This window comes from Phoenix dactylifera, unplaced genomic scaffold (assembly GCF_009389715.1).
Source record: "Phoenix dactylifera cultivar Barhee BC4 unplaced genomic scaffold, palm_55x_up_171113_PBpolish2nd_filt_p 000026F, whole genome shotgun sequence".
Lineage (NCBI taxonomy): Eukaryota > Viridiplantae > Streptophyta > Magnoliopsida > Arecales > Arecaceae > Phoenix > Phoenix dactylifera.
The window spans coordinates 1587542-1612112 of record NW_024067667.1 but is presented as its reverse complement, the minus strand read 5'-3'; the positions used below and the strand labels follow the sequence as shown (position 1 = coordinate 1612112).

The 24571-nt window shown below is 36.5% G+C and overlaps 1 protein-coding gene across 1 annotated transcript in view; it reads right to left on the bottom strand.

Moving 5' to 3' along the window:
* Nucleotides 1-1087: 1087 nt before the first annotated feature.
* Nucleotides 1088-24571, bottom strand: part of LOC103720361 (CSC1-like protein At4g02900) — a 46925-nt gene continuing 23441 nt past the window's right edge. The window contains exons 4-11 of the mRNA XM_008810023.3: nucleotides 21215-21316; nucleotides 16101-16220; nucleotides 15885-15965; nucleotides 15079-15419; nucleotides 14163-14411; nucleotides 4541-4865; nucleotides 2159-2392; nucleotides 1088-1498 (exon numbers count right to left, since the gene is read on the bottom strand). Coding sequence (XP_008808245.2) covers nucleotides 1268-1498; nucleotides 2159-2392; nucleotides 4541-4865; nucleotides 14163-14411; nucleotides 15079-15419; nucleotides 15885-15965; nucleotides 16101-16220; nucleotides 21215-21316 — 1683 coding nt within the window. The 3' untranslated portion in view covers nucleotides 1088-1267. The remainder of the gene's footprint in view (nucleotides 1499-2158; nucleotides 2393-4540; nucleotides 4866-14162; nucleotides 14412-15078; nucleotides 15420-15884; nucleotides 15966-16100; nucleotides 16221-21214; nucleotides 21317-24571) is intronic.

Sequence of the window (24571 nt, the reverse complement as noted above, 5' to 3'; positions counted from 1 at the left end):
AAGATGTTGGTGCCCTCACAACCTAATAAGGTTCGCTTTGAATGGATGCCTAGAAGCTTAGTATTAATTATTTAAGTTATTGGATATGATCTACTATCTCTAAACTACTTATTGTCAAAAAATCATATAATTTGGAAATCATTCATTCATGCATCTTGTACTAGAAATCAAAAATATATATTATTCATATTATTAAATTTATCCATTCTTGACCATTGGATGCATTAGTGATTGATAGACTAGGGAATTCTAAATCATTTAATTTTTTGGATAATAAGCAGTTTGGAGATAATAAAACACATCAAATGATTTGGATCTTCGATGCTGGGCCCTCGGTAGTCTGATTAGGACCGACCTTTTATAGGTTGTTGTATGGGCACCGTATATTAGCTCGTCCCACGCACACACATATATACGCATAAATATATAGACATATAAATATATATAATATATAAATATACATACATATTCATATACATTACACATATTCATATACATACACGCGCGCGCACATATATGTGCAGATTATACCAGATGATGTTTCACATCAAACTCATGAAAAAAAATGAAAGATAATCATGCCAAAAGATTTCATTGGAGCTCTTTCCTTGCACTAAATTCTCTCAAAATGGTGACCATATCCTTTTCAAATGGGAACGAAAAGAACCCTCCCCATTGTTATATAGTGAAGGATGAGATAGGATTATATAGAGTCAGAATCCTATCAAAGATTGTTACATGAACATGACAGATCAACAAAATCTGGTGTTGACTATTGTTTTGGTTAGGTCTCGCAACATACAATGCACTGTTGAGCCTATTTAAGGGGCAAGTTATAACATTCTTTACGGATAAGCTTCGACATGCGTTCAATTCCCATTATACAACAGAGCAAACCATTTATTTTGGTTATCATTACCAAATAAAACAGGTTAGGTCAAGCCATGCATAACTCAACAAGCATATTAATAAATCGAGAGTGCAGGAATTAGCTTGAAAATATGATTTGTAAGACCGTTGCAGTAGAGTTGCATAAACTGAGATAAGCATAACCGAATCTCACAGGATTTTAGCTCAAAGGCATTACTGAGGACAAGCAATTCCAGAATCAATTTTGGTGCTGATATCAGGATTTTGTTTACATTCTCTAGTTGTACTTGCATAAGGGCTTTGGTTCTTTTACAGAATCATTTAATAGAGTCAGCATAACTGACAGGTCTTAGAAGAGAATATGACTACAAGATAAGGTGTGACAAGTTGATTCTTACTATTCGATCTCGGACCCAGCCTCAGAACCATATTTGCTTCCTCCAGGCGTACTCCTATTAGAATTCCGTTTGGTGGGCACAAGTGGGTTGTTTTCTTCCTCATCAATGGCTACTAGCCGTTCGATATCTTTGCTATGAAAGACTGGGTGAACATATGCATCTTGGAGGTAACTTCTCAAATTTAGGTTTGGATCTTTAGCTCGCTCTAGCGTGTCCTTCACCACTGCTTCCTGCAAAATGAGTTCACCGTATAAATTCAAAAACCACTTATTGGGTCGTATTCTAGCTCCAGCATAAACATGATGGATTAAATAAAAAGCAATCTGCTATAGATACAATTTTAGTTATATCCATGTTTGAAGGTCATTAAACTAATGTTTTGGTAATGTAACAAATTTGGCTCATAGATCTTATGATCATTCATCTGCAAGATTTTCTGTGGAGTATTAGATTGTAAAATGAAGGGAAGCTGAATGAAGTTCTTTTATTCCTCAATTGAATGTCAAATATAATTTCTGACAAAAATAACATGTCAAACTTTTCATAGGCAAACTAATGGAACTTCTAAAGATAGAGATCTTCCCCACAGGATATAGTAGTTTTCTTGGATAAATCGTAGTTTTCTTGGATAAATCAGGTGTTTATAATTTCAGATGATTTTGTATTGGAGCTTCACTTTTAATAAGTGGCTCTTGCAATTATGCTTGATTCGGGACACTTTAGGACTATTGCATTCATTTTTCTGATGGGCAAGAAGCATAACACCCCCCCCCCCCCCCCCAAACCAATCCCCAGGGACATCCTCTTTCTTGCTTTAATAAAATCTCCCTCCTACAATGGATGTTTGATTTTTCAAAAAAGTTATTGTAAATTATGGACTTCGGATATACCTGTAGTGGGAATTTCACAAAAGCAGGCTCAAATCGACTCTTGCAATATTTATGAAACCATATGGTCAATATAGGAAGAGCAATGAGTACTGGTGTAGCATGCTTAGGGTCTTTTGTAGACATCAAGCCCATAAGTGTAAGCTGTGATATTATCATTGCAATAATCAACCGTCTATGTACATCTGGCCAAAATGCTGCTCCGCTCTCATATTCTTGGTCGTATACATTTATGATCTTGCAGCAAGAAACATGAGAAGTGAACAAACAAGAATGGAAAAGAGAAAGAACACAAAAGTAAGACCCAGTATAATCATCATCAGTATAAGCCATGTTCTTGTAAGTTGTAATCAAATGTCAAGCACTGTAATGAAGCAAAAGAAGCATCCCAAAGAACCATATAAAAGCTAAAAGAGTTTACGAGTTATTCAACAACTATATCTACAATTCATAATTATTGAAAAGAATTTTCAGAATCAGAGCAAAGATGCCTTTGGAATCAAAGTAGACAATAATCAGTTTTCAATTAGAATGCATCTCTTCCTTCTAACCACAAAGAAAATTTGCAGTATTGATTTTAACTCCTTTTCTTTACAGGACCAGTGTTCTATGATTCAGTATTTAAACAGCTTAGTGATGTGTTGACTACACCTAAGCTTTCCCACCTTTTTTACCAAGGCAAAAAGTTTCCCACCTTCCAATCTGGCAGCACTCACTGCCACATAAAACTATGTAGTAGATGGAAGATTGCTATACATAAAGTTCATAACATCCTCAATTTATAACATATAAACATTAAAATGATTAATCTACTGGTCGTACCACATAGTGCATACTTTACTAGCCATTTTAGCAGTACCCAGAACCCCCTTGGGGCTGAATCATGGGCAAACTGACCTGAACCACCCCAAACCGGCCCCTCGGGGCTTTAACATCATACCCTTTTGTCTCATTACTGGTCGGTACCATGTTTCAGTAATGCATATGCTGCATTAAATACCATGCAAGCCAGTGAGCATGAGGGGGGGTTCTGCGTCTGATTTTTAAAATCTTACATAGAAGGCAACTAATTTTCATTCATGCTTGTGGACAGAAAAGCTTTGGATGCATCTTAGCTCAGTGAGCATGCAATCATTTGGCTTCCCAGAGAATATAAAGCATCCCATATCGAGGCCTTCATTGCAAGATGGAGTGGCAATTAGCAGGAAGATGGAGAAGTTTTCAATTGATGGATTTGGTTCAAAGCAAGGACTTTTGAGTCCCCATGGGACAGCGGGGTGTTACACCATCCCAAGTGTCAAGATGGGACAGGAAATCCCCTGTCCCAAGTGTTGGGACCCGGCACACCCTATTCTATGGAAAACCCGGGACAGTCCCATCTCACGTGATTTGAATCCTTGGGTTCAAAGCAAGTAATGAATGGAATTTATATGGTCATATTTTAAAAAACATAATTCTTGTTCTATTTCTACTTCTGGTGAGAAAAGCCTGCAACTCTGCTTGACTAGGTGGCTGTTGAATTGTTAACTTCCTTGCAAACAAAAGCTATCTAATATTTATGGCCTTGAATGGAGGATGATATGGCAATTAGCTACAAGATGGAGAAAATATCACCTACTGGAAATGTTGAAATTTCAATAGTGTTCATAAAATGGCATGTTTGGTATTCTTGGACATTCATCTCATTCATACATGTGGAAACTTTTCAATAATCGATTTTGGGCATGAATAGAAAAGTTAGCTCATACTTAAAGTGTTCTGTTTTTTCTTTACTACTATGTTTTATTAAACAATAAAATATCATTTTGAGTTACGTGGGAGTGAATTAGATTCATATTCTTTTAATTATTCAGAGTTTAAATTTTCTGATGCCAAGATATGACACAGGTTCTGTTGTTTACAACTTTGATTGAACTTTATGTTCCTTTCCATTTTGTCTAATATCTGATACTTGACCAATTCTGGCCTTTCAGGTTAATTTAGCATATTGTCTCTGATCTGGGCCCCGGTTTTACATGTGGAATCCTTTTGTAAGAAATCACATTTCTAAGTACTTTGAGGTGAACATTACCTAATGAAGTATGTACTCCAACTCTTTCTCTCTCTTTGAAAACTTGTTAATTGTTAAGTTACATGAAAATCCATGTATCATGGGATGCAATGCAATTTCCTGGATTTCTAATTCTTCACTTTAGAATAATCAATATATGTCACAAAATCAATGCAATATAGCTAATAAAGGTAAAACACATTACAATATTACATAGATCTCTTCATCAAAAAGAAATCAAATTTCAACAAGCATCAACTAGAAGTGATCTTTGAAAAGCTCAAGAAAGGTGACAGAGTAAGAAAAACTTGTTAAATCCATAATAAGCAACGTACCTGGTGACGAAAAACAACATAGGACAAACTGAAGAAGACAACTATGAAAGGAAGAAAAATCGGTGTGACAACAGAATAAACAAGGCCAAGCAAAAAGTACAGTTGTATTCTAGGTTCTGAGGAGGCAAAATCTAAGCTCCCAGGATCCATAGCCTGCTCCCGGTCTTGCTCAGTTTTAACCAAAAATGCATTCTTCAAATGGTAAATGATTAGCGGTTTCAATCTAACAATCTCTGAAGCAACACCAGCCCAGCCATCAAGCATTATATAAGTAATGAAAAATGTTGCTTTCGCTGGAATAGCCGTCCCAACAATAACTGGATATCTGCATAAGAGTCGAAAATCTGATATCAGAACTTCATGAGGCACAGAATGCTTTAATATGTAGTACATAAGCAGTTCCTTTTTTTCTAATTTCAAAGAAAATAAAAAGCATAATGTGCTGATAAGGGTGTTTATCTGATGACAAAAAAATATTTATGTAAACTTTGGTAGTTTTAAGTAGATGCTGAACTGGAAAATTTTGGTTGGAAAATTATTTCCAAATCCTGCAAACAAGATAAACTCCTTACTCCTAGCGAGGAAGTATTATCCAAAAACCCATTTTCTTCCTAAACTAACCGTAGACAAACATATTTTGAAAAATTGGTCTCCTGTTTCTGTCTCCCTAATCCCTAATGCCACCAGTCATAACCTATCTCTCTCTGTATTAGGCTTTTAGTTTTGAGTGGAGAATTCAAATACTTTTCTGTGAAGATTTGTCCAAGAATGACTTGGAAAGATATTTTTTATCCAAGAACAAATTTATTAAGATTTGAACTTATATGGGAGGCAAGTTAAAAAGGAAAGTGCTAATCTGAATAAACACCATGAAGTTACTTATAATGTGGTGTGGAATGCATAAGAGTTCACTATAACCAAACTTACATCTCACGAGTATCCATCTACTAATGAACTTTCTCTAGTCAGGGCTGGGTGAAAGTATCAAGCTTTTGTATTTAACTCCATTGTACAAAACTTTAGTGGAAATCAAGGTACGCCATCTCAATATCAGGCCCCATACCAGTGCCACCCTATTATTATGTCGGTATGATGGTACAAAGGACCATTCGGCGTACCGAGTGTCGGTATATCTCCCGTATCGCATATCGGTACTGAACCGGTATGGTATGATACGCCTCATACCGTCTGGTTCGGTACGGTATGGCATACCTTGGTACAAACTCTTTTTGTTATTTGATTTCTTCTCCTTTCGGCATTTTGATGATAATAAAACAAAGTCTATGCCCATAGTCATGATCACCTGACAAAACAACATACTAATATGTTGTTGTATCTTGTTGTGGGATGGGGTTCCCAGTTTAGTCCCACATCGGATAATCAGCGGAAAGGTCTGTGCCTTAAATGGGGGGTGCAAACACCTCTTCTCACCGAGGGCCCTTTTGTAGGACAAAACCGTGAGGGTAGGGGTAGTACCTCCGCGGACCCCCGCGCCGGCAGGGCTCGGGACTGTCATTGGGCCACGGCCCTGGGCGACCTCCCGCAGACCCGAAGCGGCAATCCCAGAGCGGACAATACCTCGGGGAGGACGCGGATGCTTTCCCTGCTCGTCCGGTGTGCGGGCTGGTGTCGGGGTTCCGACCCCACATCATATCTAATTCTTTATTAATTGTTCCTTGAAGTTTTTATTTAGAAAGTTCTTTCTTTCTAATGCTTCCTCGCAACTCTAAGAGACAATCTCTACTAGAGCCCTACTTCAGTCTTTATTCAGTTATTGCAAACGGTAGTAGTATCAGATAAATATTCATAATTTGACTAATTATTGGTGCAATTTTTAAACTTTCTTAGATTAGATATTTCTAACTCTGCAAGTTTTAGCTTTAAGAAACAACCATCTTATTCAAGGTAATCTCAGTATCAGATCTTGTACTGTTGCACAATCAATACACCTTGTACCAAGGTCCGCCGAACTAGTATCGGGATCTGTACCAGTCGGCGGACGGTTTGGTACGGTAACTGGTACCGTACCAACACACGGGATGTCGAGGCGTGCCGGTTTGGAACCAACAAGCCAATTTTTTTTCAATGCACTTTAGGTTTGATTTATTGATAATCAATTTTTTTAACTTTTTCAATGATTTTAAATATACTTTGATATTTTTTAATGTTTCTATGATCCCAATATAACCTAAATCAAGAACTTTCGAACTGGGCCGAACTGTCCTGTTCCGGCCATACCGAGCCGACCCGACAGGACCAGGTCGATTCACCTGTGCAGTTCAGAACCAAACCGGTTCCAAACCGATCAGAATCAGTCCTGAACTGCACAGAATCGGTCCAAATCGACCAATTCCTCATGGAACCGGTGCGAATTGGCCGGTTCGCACCAGTTTGGATCGGTTTCGAATTGGTTCTCCCCCTCTCTCCTTTTCGTTTTAAAATTCCATCGTTGGAAAGGCTTGAGAAACTTCTCAGCTCCTCCCAGCATACTTCTTCACCCCTCCAAAAAAAAAAGCGAAGATTTAAGACGATCAAGAATAATCCAACCTAAAATAAGTTATGCTTCCTTGCCTCTAACTCATTTCCTCCTCTCTTTTTTTCGACGATGAAAAATGCCTCAAAATTTGCAAAATGAAGGAAAATCATGCCAAAATTTTCATTTGGCATAATTTCATTATGTTGTAGATCTATGGATGATCTACACAATCCTACAAAAATTTTTAATGTTCGAATTATATATAATTTTAAAATTAAAAATATATTTTTGGATTAAAAAATAAAATTAAATAAAAAAATAAAAAAATTAGAGGTGTATTTAGGGGCTTTCAAGCTACTCTTCAGCTAAATTTGATATTCATTTATTTAAATTTTAATGTAATCATGCGCATAGTGACCTAGGCTTAAATTTTAAAAAAATTAAGAAATAAATAGCCTTTGATGTATGACTACAGGTCTAGAAAAATATATGCAGCGTTCATATAGAATTCTACATATATCTGAGCTCAAATTAATTTTTTGAAATATTGATATTTAAAAATTATTTTTTAATTTAAAAAATGATTAAAAATATAAAATTAATACCAAAAATTATAACAAATTAGTAGTACATATTATATATTTCTCAAGTAAAAAATATATTTTTCAAAATTTATGGCATTTAAACATATTTTTAAATTTTAAAATTATTAAAAAATATTTTTTTAATCATAATAAAATTTTACTATTTTTAGATAATTGATAAATCGGTATATTTGATAAACCTGCAAGAATGGAACCATAAAAAAAAAAAGACCCATAGCATGATATTGGTTAGGATCATGGGCAATTGCTCTCGGGTCGGCACTACTGAAAGTACAACTGGTGCAACATAGAGTTCAAGAAAAGAGGGCTAACTAGGTTGAAGTAGCACTTAGCTAGTGATTATCCCGACGTATCTATCTACCAAAAATGCCCACAGAAGTTCCGACAGCTGATGAAGAAGCACTTTGCTGATTTTAGAGCAACAAAAAAGAGGACAGCAAAGAAGAAGGTGGTGGACTGCCGAGCGGCAGAGCCATCCTATCACTTCAGAGAGTCAGAGGCGGCATCCGCTCCAGATAACGAGAAGGCATAGATCCAAATTGTCCCAAATTGTCATTCAAGCAAGCCTGGATGATCGGTGGCAACAGGATGAGGTGGCCAGACATAGGGCTCGATTTGGACTCTCACACTACGAGTCGAATTTTGGTTCTGCGACTGGTAGGGAAGATCCAGAGTTTAGAAGGACTTTCTCAGTTAGGGAGGTCGTCAGTAGAGGCAAGCCGTATTGTATCTATGTTGAGGCTTTTGCTAGCATAAAGAAGTCCTCTAAAGAGATTCCACCATAAGCGACCATCTATGATTTATATCTACATGTCTTTCCCCGCAAGGATTTGAAGCAACAGAGGCTTGACACAATGCTAAAGAAGGATAAGAAGAAAGATATATGGTGAGCTATTAAATCTTGGTTTTACTTCAGCCCCATCCCAGTGAATGTGGCAGACAATACATACTATAGATCTATCATTTTCTCCATACAGGTTGCTGGTCTCGGTGTAGATCTTTCATGACCGAAGGACATCTACGGTGAGCTTCTTGACAACAAGTGGATTGCCTTATACTCTGTAAGTGGCCCACATATGGACTGACAGTGATATGTGATGGTTAGACCGATCCTACCGAGTAGAGCATCATTAATTTTTTGACATATTGTGATACGAAGACTTTCTTCCATAAGTCGGTTGATGCTTCTAATCAGGTGCACGATGCCATGTATATCCTCACATTGATGGAGGAGCTGATTAATCAAGTAGGAGAAAAGAATGTTGTGCAGGTCATCACTGATAATGGGCCACAATATAAAGCCACTAGAAAGATCTTGATAGAGCAGAAGCCATATATTTTTTTTGAACCCCATGTGCTACACATTGTATCGACTTCATGTTGATGGACATTGCAAAGATTCGTAGCGTATAACAGACAATGGAGACAGCTCAAACCATCACCAGATTATTTATAACCATACATGGGTCCTATCACTATTGAGGAGGTATGTAAGAAGAGATATCTTAAGACTAGGCGTGACCCGGTTTACTACCAACTACATTGCACTTTATAACCTTCTTGAGAGAAAAGCCGCCCAACGTCAGATGTTTGTCAATCCTGAGTGGCAGAAAAGCAGATTTGCCAGGGTCGGCACTGAAGGAAGCACTGTCGAGGACTTGATGACGAGGCAGACATTCTGGCGGCGGGCCGAGAAAATAGTGAAGGCTATCAAGCCATTGTAAACGTGCTTCAGGTTGTGGACAGCAAGAGGTACCCTCAGATGAGCTTCTTGTATCATATGATTGAGAGGGCAAAGAATCAGATCAGGAAGGCAGATCCAACGCATGCCTAAGAGTACATCAATATCATTGAGCGATGGTGAGATTACTAAATGGGTAGAAACTTGCATCTAGTAAGAAAGCAAGAATATTGAAAATTAGATTGCTCTTGTACTAGTACAATTTTACTAAAATAATTACAAACTCTATATGCAGCTTACTACCTGAACCCGAGGTTCTAGTATACCATACCTGAAATCGATATAGATGACAAACTTCTAGCCGCTCTATATTATATGATTTACAAGATGGAACCTGATCTAGAAGTCACGACCCTATGTTTAGAAGAGGTAAATTAACTTAAGTAAAATGCATAACTTAACTCGTGTCTTCAACGATTAATATATTACAATACGGTTCTTTTTTACATAAGAAAATATTTAGAGAGGGCACTGATAACTTTGGAGTCTCGATAGCTATTGTAAGTAAGAAAAGTACGAATCCAGGTATATTACATATCAACGATAACTATTACCTAAAGTTAGATGGTTACTAGTATGATACTATCTTATATGTAATTTTCTTTAATATTTTTACAACTGAATGGTGGATTCATTTTGATTTGTCCACGAAAAATCTTAAGCGGCTATCTATCTGAATTCTCTTCCAGACAGTTTTCTCGAGTGGCTATGAGTGCAACTAGTCCACCTTCGCCTTCATCCACAGCAAGCAGAGGAACCATCTGACACAAAAGCGCCTCAACGACCTTACTACAATCTAAGGTTGAGGTTGAAGTGCATTCAGGAGGAAGTGGAGCTATAATACACAGCTCATTAACGATGAGGATGATCCTATGATCGGATGTCTTATCGATCAGCAAGAGGATCCAGAGCCTGATGAGCTAGGATCGCCTCAATGACCAACCAATTTCATAGTCAGCAAGCTGAGAGTCGATGTAGGGCAATGGGCAGATCACAACATTTCACGCATCTTTTCAGCTGACCAGCCACAACCATAGGGGTCACTAAGGAGCCGATCATCACATGACTCCTTGTTCGAGGCATACTCCTAGAGATATGATCCAGAGTTGCTTAAACAAAGCCACTATGCTACCCGGTCGACTCAGTCAGGAGGGCGACATTCATCCTTCCAGCTTAGCTAGGTAGAGAGAGGCACGAAGGGTAAGCAGACAGCTGCTTAGCACAATAAAAAAGAAAAAGAAAAGGCAGATGCAGCCCCGATAGAGTGTGTGGAGTCAGTTCACTTAAATTTAGAGACCAGAAACAGCAACGATGATAGCACTGGTGGTCATAGATCTGCTGGCCAGGAAGAGAGTGGAGGACATGGACCACCGTTTATGAGATAAATTACAAGGTGATCTTCGATTCACCGGTGAGTCTAAATTTACGTATGCTACATAAGATAGTGACCACAGTGCACGATTTGGTAGAGCCCACGAGGATACAATTGCACATAGGAGGCAGGCTCCTTGAGATTATTCAAGAGGACACGATGCAGCTACAGATAACCTTGCACGTGGAGTAGGATCTATAGATATATTAGGTTCCGAATTGTATACTGGATTCTATTACTCATAGCCACAGATAGTCTATGACCCATATGGATATGAATATGAATGTGTTTGAGGTATCGTCTTCCGGTGGCTACTATCCTACGCAGTTTGGAGCATCTTATGAGTCGGATTTTGCTGTCGACATATGTGGATGGGCCCTCCACAGCTGTATTATCAGTCAGAGGATACTCTCAGAGCTAGAGCTTTAACGAGAAATCCAAGAGTAGTTATAACCCAGAGTGCGTTCCTTATGGGATGAGCATACAGAACTACAGAGCTGCTTGGTTAGACGATTAGGTTGATGAGCCTCCTGATTATGCTAATGATCTGAATATCTACAAGAGACATCACCACTCGATGAGATTTTAGATATCGGTATGTATGTTGTACTTTATACATATATAATTGATTATATCATTTTATATTTTGTATCTTACTAATTGATTTTAGAATATTTCATGTTGTTTTTTGTAGTATGCAATATCTTACTAATTATTTTATATTTTGTATCACTTTAAAATAACAAAATGTATTTCATCAGCTACTGAATCACCTATGGGCATTTCCGACACATAAATACGTCGGAATAACCACCAGCTAGGTTCTACTTCAACCTGGTTAGCCCCCTCTCTTGAACTCTATGTTGCACCAGTTGCTCTTCCAATGGTGTCAATCTGAAAGCATTTACAATCAATGTCATCCTCTGGATTTTTTTTCTTGATGATTTCATTCCTGCAGGTTTACTAAGTATGTCAATTTATCAATTATTTAAAAATAAAAAATTTTATTACGATAAAAAAAATATTTTTACTCAGAAATACATCTGATTTATCTAATATATATTACTAAATTTTTATGTTTTTGATTTATTTATATATTTTTAATAATTTTTAAATTTAAAAATATGTTTAAATATCACAAATTCAGAAAAATATTTTTTTACTTCAGAAAATTTTTATGAAATATGTAATACGCACTACTAATTTTTTATATTTTTTAATTATATATATTTTTTAAAACATAAATATTTTAAAAAATTAATTTTAGCTCAGATTTATATAGAACTTACCATGCATGCTATATATATTTTTCTAGACCTGTGGGCATGCATCAAAGGCTACTTATTTCTCTAATTTTTTTTCAAATTTAGGTTTAGGCCACTATGCACATGATAGCATCAAATATTAAATAAATGAATACTAAATTTAACTGGGGAGTATTTTGCATGCCCCTAAATAATCTTCTGATTTTACAGTCTTTTTTTGAATTTTATTTTATTTTTTTATTTTTAATCTAAAAATATATTTTTTAATTTTAAAAATTATATATAATCCAAAAATTAAATTTTTTTGTGGGATTGTGTAGATCATCCATAGATCTATAACATATCATAGAATCATGCCAAAATCAAAAATTTTGGCATGATCTTTCCTCATTTTGCAATTTTTGAGGTATTTTTCGGCTTTGAAAAAAAGGAAGAAATGAGGTAGAAAAGGAGAAGCATACCTTATTTTGGGTTGGATCCTCTTTTAATCATCACATTTTTGGCTGTCGGAGGGGGGGGCAGGGTGGTTGAAGAAGAATTGAACGAAGGCCAAGCCTTCCCAACAGTTCTCCAATCATATAAAAAGTGAGAAAAAGATGGAAAACTAGTTCGGACTGATCCACCGGTTCCACGTGGAACCGGCCAGTTCGCAATCCATCCTGACTGATTCAGGTTCGGTTTCGAACCCCACAAGCGAACCAACCCGGCCTCGTGCCGGGTCAGCTTCGTATGTGCCGAAGAGGGTAGTTCGGCCTAGTTCGGCGGACACTGCCTTGTACCAAGTGTTGGTACGATACCTCAATATTAACATGATATTAGGAGGGAGCACACCAAATCTTGGTACCATGGTCTGCCGTACCGGTCCGGCCTGGGACCGGTATCGGATCAGCATGGAATCCGGTACCGGTAGTTTATTGTTGGAGAACTGATTCGGACTGGTACGGGACCGGTTCGTACCGGTCCGGGCCACCACCGATACGCCGACCGGTACCGGTACGGCGGACCTCACTTCGTACACTACTGATACGATCTGGTACACCCTATATTGGGTAGTATGGTGCAAGATTACTAACCTTGGTCGTATTAATCATATTTACAAAGCTCCTCTTTATTGACCAATATTTGGACCTTAGTAGCTGGAATCTTGTACCTCGGATGATGCATCCACTTCAGAACCTTACTAGAATCTCAAACCAACACTTGCTTTCTAAGAGCTTCCTTACTAAAAGTGTTTCTAAAGTATGTGCTTCCCTACACCTGCAACACCACCCGCTCATGCGCCTACTCCTAACTCTGGCAACTAAAATTTGAACCATAAAGCATTAATAGAATCATGTTGTCACATATCATTAATTTTTTCTACTGTAGAAATCACCTGAAAATTATGTTTCTTAAAAACAAGTATAGTTCCTTTTATAGTTTTATTAATCCTTTTTCATCTTCACTCTTTGTTTAGACTGTCACCAAGTCTAGAAGAATTTCAGGGGTTTGCAGTAGTTATAAACAAAACACTTGAACATACATCCCAATCTGATTATTAAGAGATAATGAAGCATGGTTCCAGCTTATATGCATAATAAATTTATCAGGTTAGGCTCTGATTTTGTATTTGTGATTTAATTCTTTATTGGCTGGATTTGGATATGGGTGTATCTGGACTTAGCAATATGACAACCTGAATAGTTAATCTAGATGATGGCTTAGTATTAACTGCAACCAAACTGTTTCTTCTCATAAAGTTGCAATTTTCAACTCTAAGCCTACTGTTCTAGCACAACACCTCCTATTTCAATTCCCTATAATATCATCTTAAATTTCAGTCCAATCAAATATATATGCACATAAAAAAGTTATTAATCTGTAAAATAGCTTCCAGCATGCTAAAATCAATATTAATACAAAATGTATATCTATTATGATTATTCAATAAAAGAGTGGGGATATTGTTGATTGTCTCCTTATCTTTCCCTTATAACAAGAATTGGCATTACACGAGACACAAAGGTCAAAACATTCTTGAGTAAATATTCTAAGTTTCTAACTTATCCAGAAATTATTTTGTCAACATCTGAGCCCAATATTCTAATTTAATAATTCATTTAGGTACTGAATTAGATATTTAGGATGTACAATGTTAGAAAAGAAATAAAGAAACAAACATACTTGTTAGGTGTTTCCTTATTCACGAATGTGTCGAGCTGTTCAAATGCTGCTCCAGCAATTACATTCGCAAGAAACACATTAACCAGTATAAAAAGATAGTACTTTGCAGCTGATCTCCTCTCCAATGCCGATACTGATCCATAACCTTCTATCTTAGACATAGTCATAAGTATCGTTGGGAGAAAGATCAGGAAGATCTTTAATACAATTCCTGATAGAAAGCCCTTTATAAATGAACTTGCAACTTCCCTGCAAAATCATATACAACTGAGATCTGGATGAAAAAGCATAATGTTTCATCATGAATAATTAAAAAAGGATGTCTATTAGTACATAAAGCAAGCTGTTTAACCCTTAGTTGGTTAGCTAAGCATTGCAGACTGGCTACAATATCTCCTTGTATGAGTGTTGGTCTTGATAATTGGTAATTGAATACTTGAACATGTGCTATAGAATGAAATATGATATATGTACCAATAAAATTACAGATCAAAGCAGAGAATTTAGAAAGCAGGCACCAGGCTATTAGTGTTAAGAGATTTTGCACATAGTCTTATTTCAGAGCAACTTTTTGCGGTGACATTTGTCAGGTGTGAGTCCTATGTTAACAGTTTAAAATTATTTCTACGAGACATTGAGATCATATTCACTCTAGCAATTGCTTCTCAAACTTCAGAAAGCATATTCTATCCAAAAAAATTTCCCAGACTCCCATACATATAATATGTATTTTTCGATGGAATCAACTTGGTATAATAGTAAGACTGTAAGAGTATGTACTCTGAAAATTTTCATGTGGTCCTGTTATATATCAGTTGAACTATGGTTACAATGAATTTTGACTATCTGAAAGGATGTATCACAAGCGAACCAAGATTTTTGAGAAATTTTAAAAGCCAAACTAATAGATACTCACTTTTCTATTATAGGTTTTAGGAAAGGCGCAACTTTCTCAATGCCCTCAATGTTTGCTAGGGACTGCACAAATGCAATTGGAATCATAAAGAAAAATGTAAGGAGGAAAAATGCAACAGCCATCATCAACCTTCGCATTGTCTGCTCAACAAATGGGATTGCAAGATTGGACCAATAAACATCACGTGGCTCAGGAGCCCACTCAGTTAACCACAATGTTGGATTACTTGATTGCTGAGTTTGAGCACAAACAGCTGCCCCCCATCGAGTTCGGAAGGAGACAAATGCTGTTGGCATTATAGCTTTAGGATCACTGACTAATCTTTCTCTTTCTGTAGCTTCCTGCACCAACATTAGAATAACTGTAAACAATTGAATGTATAACAATGCTTCACAGGTTTGATGCACTTATTCAACAACAATACAACTGATGAGATCTGAAATTCTGCAAATCTGTGAATGGAAAAATGACCATGTTACAACCAAGCTGTCATCCCTCTTACAAAGTTGCAATTTTACTAAGAATACCGACCTGCCTATGTAAAAGAAATATCATAAAAGAGAGAACTAAGATAGTTTGCATATAGTATGTATCGGTTAATTTAGTTCATTTTAATTTGGTGTGTTCCTCGAAAACTTTTCATTTGGTGCATACTGCATACCAACCATAAAAGGGTTGTTTAGGCCCTTGATGTAGTTTCTCTGTGTATCTTCAAAAAGGTTAGTGGTTTAATAGTTTAATGGAAATAGCATAGAAAGTTAACAAAACTACACAATTTAATAATTTAAAGGATAATTAATTCGTACCTCTTTCGATAGCTTCTCAATCTCAGCAGTGTAATAGTCTATAGCATCCACAGTTTTTCCCCATAGACCTAAAAATCCTGTCTATTTATGGGGTCATACAAGTTAATATTTCCATCAAATACGGAAGTTATTTAATATTCTTAAGATAAAAATGTAAAACATAAAAACTGAAACTGAAAGAGTTAATGGGTAAATGAACTCATAATGTACAATTACCTTTGTTATTGGCCTCTTTTCGGGATTTCTAGTCTTCTTGTTCTCATAGTAGACCAGCCAATTTTGCAAACTTTTCCTTCGATCAACCAATTTTGCAAGATTATTTGCATTATATACAACCTGCCAATCAAAACAAGACAACAAATACGATTTATATCGAACAACATACGAATGAACATCAGAATTTGCATTCTGTAAATAATATAAGACAAACAATTAAACAAGCATATAGTTAAGTAGCAAAAGTCTGCATAGAATCAGAAATTAACATAGTCACTGATAACCGTCTCTTGGCATATCAAAGCTCCCATAGTGATCAAGGATAATATTATAGATCTACAACTAAGATTTTCTGGTTATGCAAAGGCCAAACAAGCATTATATATTCAAACTGGAATGATCAAGAATCCTTTAACATCAATCTAAGGGCATATTCGACATCATTTTTATTTCTTATTCTATTTTTAAAAATAAAATTATAGAAATCAAGGCAAAAAGCATGTTCGGTGCCCTTGTTGTTTTTTTATATTTTTCAAAAAATATTTTTATTATTTCTATAAAATGAACGTAAGAAATCCTCACTATCAAAATTTTCAATAACAAAAAACGTATAATTTTTTACCACCACCACCACCACCATTTTTGCCTCCGCCATTACCACAATCATCGCCTCTGTCACCATCACCACTTCTGCCGCCATTACCGCCTCCACTACCATCATCGACTTCGCCATATTGCCAGCATCTCCACCACTATTGTTTCTGCCGCCGCCCTACCACCATCACCATCATCTATTTTCCCCACATAGCTGACACCCTGCCACCATTATTTTCGCCATCGCCTCCACTACACCACCAGCACCATCATTGCAGCCTTTGCCATATTGCTGGTGGTCCTGCTGCTACCACCACCACCATTATCATCACCACCTTGGCTACCACATCACCGTCCATACCACCAACATCACCAATGCCTCTACTGCCTCAATTGCAACTGCCATCACCTCCACCACCATTGCCATATTTATGTAATTAAATAAGTATATTTTTAAAAAATTTAAAATATAGAAATGGAAGTTTTATTTTTCTATTTTTGCAAATAGAGAAAATAAAAGTGATGCCAAATGACACCTAAGTTGAAGACTTGAAGAGAATCCTAATGCAGCAATAATTCGAACATTCTTGGTGATGCACATGCCATGGACCTAGTAAATGCATGCTTCATTTGGTGCATGTCAAAAGAAATAAATCTTGTAGAATAGACGAAATAAAGCTGGTATTAATCAATCTAACTAGAGAAAATAAAATATTGTTCGTGATAGGCATATAAGAATGAACTAGAGATGCTAATAACCATGATTTCAGAATTAAATCATGAAAAGATAAAATAAAATATTCCTTGTGAGAAGCATACGAGAATGAATAGAGATGCTGTCATGAAGAGATTATTTCTACCTTTGCTTTACACATCTTAGATATTTTTCTACAATTTATTTCTATATTTGAAAAACATCTCCTTTCTATTTAGCTAGAAGTGAATGTAGAGGAAGGTTTCAATGGAACAGTATGGTACCACTACGGTACCAATATAGATGTTAAGCACAGAAATTGACAGCCTCCAATAAATTGAAAATTTATCAATATTGATTGATATAGTTGACAAGGTACCTTTGATACACACTTGTACGGATCGATAAAAACTAGTATGGTTGGTCATGGTATGCCGTACTGGCCCGAATCGGACGACACAGAGTGTACCATACCATACCGATTCGGTACCGGTACTCGGTACGGGCGGTGTACCAACACTCGGTATGCCAAAAAAATTTCGTATCGTACCGTACCGACATTGTGCTAGCGTGACACTAGTATAGGATCCGATACCTAGATGGCGAACCTTGTGGTTGGTACATATTAGTACAGCTATTTCAGCATCCTGGCACCTGTATTGGTGCTAATTTCGTACTGGAATGGTACAATACCAGTCATATCATCCTATTATGGGGGCTTTTGAAACCATGATATAGATACATTCAAGGGTAGAATGGGGCTTCTATATCTCTATATAGGGATCCATGTCCAAAGTAAAGTGCATCTTGAGTTGAATTTAATTTTGGGTTCTTCTCCATCTCTTTTTGAGTCGTGAGTTATTCTTTATTGCTTCTTATTCCTCCTATCTTACTAATCCAACAGAGTGGGTAGATCTTCCTTTCCTAAAAGATAGCCACATGCACAATGTGGGCCCCTAGAAGAAAAGCAACATACAAATGCAGCCATTTGAGTAGCAAATTTACTAATTAAAGAGGTCATTTGATGTTCCTCATAACTCTTAATGAAACAAGTTGATATTTTTTCTTGAATGGTGTCTTGACCCTAAAACATTTCATTGTAATCTAAGATTGTTCATAAAAAAGCTTATTTACTTACTCATTGTTTCACTATATATTGTGGTGTTAATAATGATGATGCATTTGCACCTATGGTGATGCTATCTGGTTCACATGAACATGAAGAGTCCCCTTTTTTCTTAAGAAAGGTTTCAAATTTTGAGTTTAGGGTCCAAGGTTGTCAAAACACCAAGTAGTCCTAGGTGGTGGCTCCTTGAGTGGAAACCCTAAGCAGCCAGGTGGGCACCTAGAGTTACAAAAAAAATCTCCAAAAACTAATAAAGTTCATATTATAGCTTTGCATAATCAAGTTATCGCAGATCCATATAGTTGGATCATAGGAAACACATGAAAAAACATCACATTCATAAATTGTAGGTCATTAACTACTTAAGATATGCATAATATTATATAACAACAATCATTATCTTTGAGAGTAAGCAATATGGATGACCATGATCTAAAAGTGAAATGATCTTCAAAATACATTAACAAGTACACTTGAAACTCATTAAATATAAACCAAACTATTAGGCAGTACATAAATTTTATAGTATATGTGAAGAAACATAGCTGGAACTTAAAGTGATAAATAATATCATAAATAGGTGCCTACTTTACAAAAAAAGCAGCCAGGCACCTACCTAGCACCAACATAGGTTCTTGAATAACAGCCCTATCCGATGCTTGTGGCAGCTAGAAAGCACCAGGAGCCTAGGAGCTGGGGTTGCCCAGGCACCTAGATCGCCAACTATGACAACCTTCATAGGGTTGTACTGATCCCTGGTCAATACAGTACATATTATAATGCATATTATACCAAGTTACCAACATTGTACCGATCAACATGGCTTGGGCTAGCTGATACACTCTTGGAAATTGGAATAGCTTATTTTGGGCACTCTCTTCTTTTTTTTTTGCTTCCATTGTTTTAATGCCGAGTTTTTACAAAAATATAGAAAGTTCATTGATTTAAATGCTTGAATTGTCCTGTTTTATGAATATTGATACTTTCTCATTTCTATTTGACATGTTTGATTATGTAATACATAATTCTTCTAACTCATCATAAAAAAATATTGAACTATATCTGTGTGTTGACAATATAATATATATATATATATATATATATATATATATATATATATATAATTTTAGGAATTAGGACAGACCACAGATTATCATTGATTTTGAGATAATATGTGCTTCAAAGGAACAAATATTGATGGATGAAAGTTCCCACTATCAAACTGAATTTGACTTGAAATGTTGATAAAGAAAAGAAATTTAAAGTGCACATAGCAATTAACCCTAGGTGCAGGCGCAGCCTGCCCTAATCTGGTGAAATTTGTGCAGTTTGGAGACAATTCGCTAAAATTGAGGTATATTGAGCCCCCTTGCCGGTTTACTAACTGTACAGGACAGTACACATGGCACCCCAAACCTTGCTTCATATCAATCGGTCTGAGGAAAATTTCATGCATCTTCCTACTAACATTCTGCATCCTCCATATAGTATTTATTTCTTTCACCTTGAGGCTATGAATATATATGTCCACCTAGATATTCAACTCCAATGCCACTAACCAACATAAGATGCCTAAGTCCTCTAGAGTTGCAGAATCCCATTTGCCCTGATCTTATTAAATGTGCTATTCAAATTATTAAATACTTATCATCCAGCATAGATCCATTATACTTTCATACTCTTTCATGTGTAACCTCGAAACTTGGGAAATTTAAATTTTATTGGTCAACATTTTGCTTTTAGTTTGATTACAAATATCAATATTTGTTCTTGATATTTGCATAATTAACATGCATGGACAAAATTCACAAAATCATCTATGTTTTTGTTTAGAAGAAAGAAATAACAAATAAGAGAACTTTTACAACAAAATCAATAGAATTCACAATAGAACTCTCCGCTACTTTTCGTGGGCTGGGCTCAGTGGGTACTTTTTTACCAAAAATATTGCTAGGGGATACCTCCAGTGTTGTTGAAGCTTTTCCAAGTGCTTTCTCATGGCTTCCATTAATGTGAGCTTAGACCTATTTTGAGCACCTTTCCATCTAGATCCTCCTTAATTCTTAAACACGCATGCCCTAACCAAAACGATTGATTCCTCCTCACTTTATCTTCAATTTTATGCAACTCTGCACTTCTCTACTAATAATTTTTCCTCACACTCACCATCTTAACTTTTTACCATAAATAATCTCAACATTCTCATTTCTATCATATTCATCTTATTTGCTTGTAAACTTCATTTTCTAACATCCCAAAACACAAAAATGTAGGTTTTATTCATAATTTATAAAATTCACCTTCAAATTACCAATAAATATGAGAGTCAAATAAAGTTTCCTCACATACAAGTATATTCCAGATTACATACTTTTGAATTTCAAAAACTAGAAAGAAAATTCTTGAAAAAATTGAAATAAATGGCATGGAGACACAAGTACTAAATTTCCTATTGTTTAAGTATTAATATCGATATTTTTATAGAGAAACATAATGCATTATTGAACCATTTCATACAAGTTGACTGAAAATGAGATAAACATATATACATATCTCCAACCATGGAAAAATGATAGAAAATTAGCTTCATTTGATGTAATATGTAGACTACATTTTCTTAATAAAATAGAAAGCATCTTTATTAATTGCAATATATAATAATAGACCCAGTGGCAGCATTCAAATCTTACAGATCCAAACCTGATGTGTTAGATAATGATCCTGATGATTCACAGAAAAGAAATGCTCAACATGCTCGCTAACAGATTCATCAGGATCTGGTGGAACATTTCTTACAAGAACCTAATATCATAGGAAAAAGGGGAAACATGTAAAGGTGGAGTGAAAACAAAAAACATTATTGAAGATGCAAAGATAGTAATTTGGTACCTTAGGTAGAGCATACTAAAGAGTAAAGATAACTAAAATTTACTGATCAGATAAACATAAAAACAAATATTCAAGCAAACATCTTGGCAAAAGAAAGTTTCAAAGATACATCTAATATGTAAAACTTCAATATATAAAGAACACTTTGTTTGTAATAGCCATAATATACTTAGACAAATATGTATGGATGTGTATAAGATTGAAATATAGACCTTCTAAGGACAAAGGACCCAGTCTATTTCAGCCATGGTCTGCTGAACCGATCTGTACCGGTCAGTTCAGCCCATACCGGACCGGTGCCAACTGGCACAGGTCCGGTACAAGGGTAGAAAACGGTTCCGACCCAACCGGCCGGTTTATGCCTCGTACCGGTGCGGACCGGCTCGGTGCGGACCGGCTCGGTGCGCACCGGTACATGTTCGGACCGGTGAGAACCGAGCGGTTCGCACCGGTATGAGCTCGAACCGGTACGAACCGAGCCGGTTCGCACCGGTACCCCTCTAAAATTGAGTGCCAGCGCTGTGGCACTTTGAAAGCCTATGGATATGGTGCATCGGAGTCATCTTCCGGTGGCTACTGCCCTGCGCAGCTCGGAGGGTCTTACGGGTCGGATTTTGGTGCCGGCATATTCGGATGGGCTCCTTATCAAGACAGCTCTCAGAGCCAGAGCTTCAGCGAGAGATCTGAGAGTTCTTATGATCCGATGCGCATTCCTTGAGGATTAAGCATACAAGACTACAATGCCGCTTGGTTAGAGGAATGGGTTGATCTGCCTCCATATTATGCTGATGATCCAGATATTGACGAGAAGCATCGCCACTCGATCCGATTTTAGATATCCGAGAGTGCTTTAAATATATGTAATTGATTGTATCTTAATTTGAAGATATTTTATGTTCTTCATCTCATTATTTGAATCATTTGGAAGTAATAAGTTGCATCATCTAGTTTTAACCTTAAACCTAAACATAAAAACATCAAAAAATATCCAAAAGTGAAAAAACTCCAAAAAAAAAACAACGATGGGGTCGAAACCAGGCCGAATGTGGCCTATCGGTACGGTATCGGTTCGGCACCGGTACCATACCGTTACCGGAGCCGACCGATATGTCGGTACGCTCGGTACCACGAATCTTGATTTCAGCCCTAGTGGTACATACCAGACTGGAGAGAGACCAGATCCTAGGATTATCCAAGACGTAGGATCTCTTCAGACCAAGACCGTTGCAACCCAACACTTTGAACAGCATGTCATTCCGCTATGCCAATTTTTAATTTATTTTACATTTTTCTCTTCATTCTTAATTTCTTATTGTTAATGATTATTCTACTCCTTCCTTTGCATCCTAGTATTGTATTGACCCAACTTCGAATAGGGATCAGCCCCAGTAACGAGGATCAAGGTCGCCGTCTCGGTACCGGATACCATACTGGTGCCATATTAGCACTGCCGGTACGATACGGTATGAGATTTTTTCAACATACCAAGTGTCAGTAAGCCACCCATACTGAGTATTGGTACCGAACCGGTACGGTACGGTAAGCTCTATACTGCCCGAGTCGGGCCGGTATGGAAACCATGACGAGGATTTAAACTCTTGCTTCTATCAATCAATAAGCATTGAATAGAAGTGAAATAGATGGTATGCCTCGGAAACTAATTTATAAGCAACCAAACTTGTAGGATTTAGCAATATCTAGATATAAAAAAATCTGTAGATTTTTTAAGATTTAAAAGATAGCATTTTAAAGTTGAAATTTTCACCTGATGCCAAAAAATGGAACTTGAAAACTGAAAAATCAACTTTTTATTCCTATTTTTTTTCAAGTATTTTTGTTGACATGGAATGATATTTACTTGAATGATATTCATATAAATAAGCATTTTCTCTGAGGCCCCTGTTGCTAGGCTACATATTGAGCCATGAAACTATTTGACCACTTACCCCAACTGACCTACTTACTTTACCTAAGGAATCATCCTACTTAGGCAACCAGCCTAAGTAGGCGAATTCACCTAGCGGGCCTTACCTGCTTGGCCATCCTACTTTGCTTATAAAAAGGAGCAAGGATGATCAACCATGGGAAAAGGAAAGAAAAAGAACGGGAAGAAGAGGAAGAAGGAAAAGAAGAACGTGGGCAAGGAGCTTAAGAGTCCTATTAGGTTTAAGCTATGATTTTTCCTTATTTATTTGAATTTAAGTGTTGTTTTGAAAGTTTTGAAGTTCTTTTGAAGTTTAGGAGGATTTTCCAATCTAGACACAAATTTCTAATTCTAGTGTATCCCACATGCCAATCCAGCTACACCTCTTGAAATTTGAATAGGTTTTATTCTTTCTGAATTTTGTGTTCAATTTTTAAGCCTAGAGATACCTTTAAAACCCTGAACTTGGCAAACTCTAAGAGCTCCTTTGAAACTCTAGAACTCATATTTACTTTAGCCAACAAATTTGATGAAATTTGTGTTTTGAATATTTCCAAATCAACTATGAATTTGAAAACCTAAAAAATGAGTTAGTTCTCAAAAACTTAGGCTTTCATAAATGTTTTTGGATTTAGTATACTTATGCATTTTAAAATTTATAACTTATTTTGAACATCCTACCTTGTTGTTATTTAGAAATTGATACTTGGTTAACTTCAACTATGATTTTGTTAGTGTAGAAATGCTAAAATCAAATGAATCTTCCTAGTGATGTTTATATATGTGTGCATATCTACTTGAGAATTTGTTTATCTGCGAATCCCTTATAGATCTATTGCTTACATTAGGAGCTTTGTAATAAATATTTTGTATTACATTTTTCAAATCTTCTTTGAAACTATAATTAATATTATACCCAAAAGACATTATGTGGGCCCATGGTATGTCATACCATATCAAATCGGGCAGTACGGGGCATACTGTATCATACCAATTCGATTCTAGTACATGGTATGGGGAGTGTACCAACACTCGGTAGGCCGAACCAGCCCCGTACTAGGCATACCGACACAGTAATAGGGTGGCACCAGTACGGAGCCAAGTATTGAGACAACATACCTTGTGTGGGCCTCTACCAAAATGGTATATGTGGTCTTACGTGAATTATCAATGAGGATTTCATATGACCCCTAGTTAAGTGGTGTATGTGGTCTAATTCAAATGCTTGATCAGGATTGTGTGAA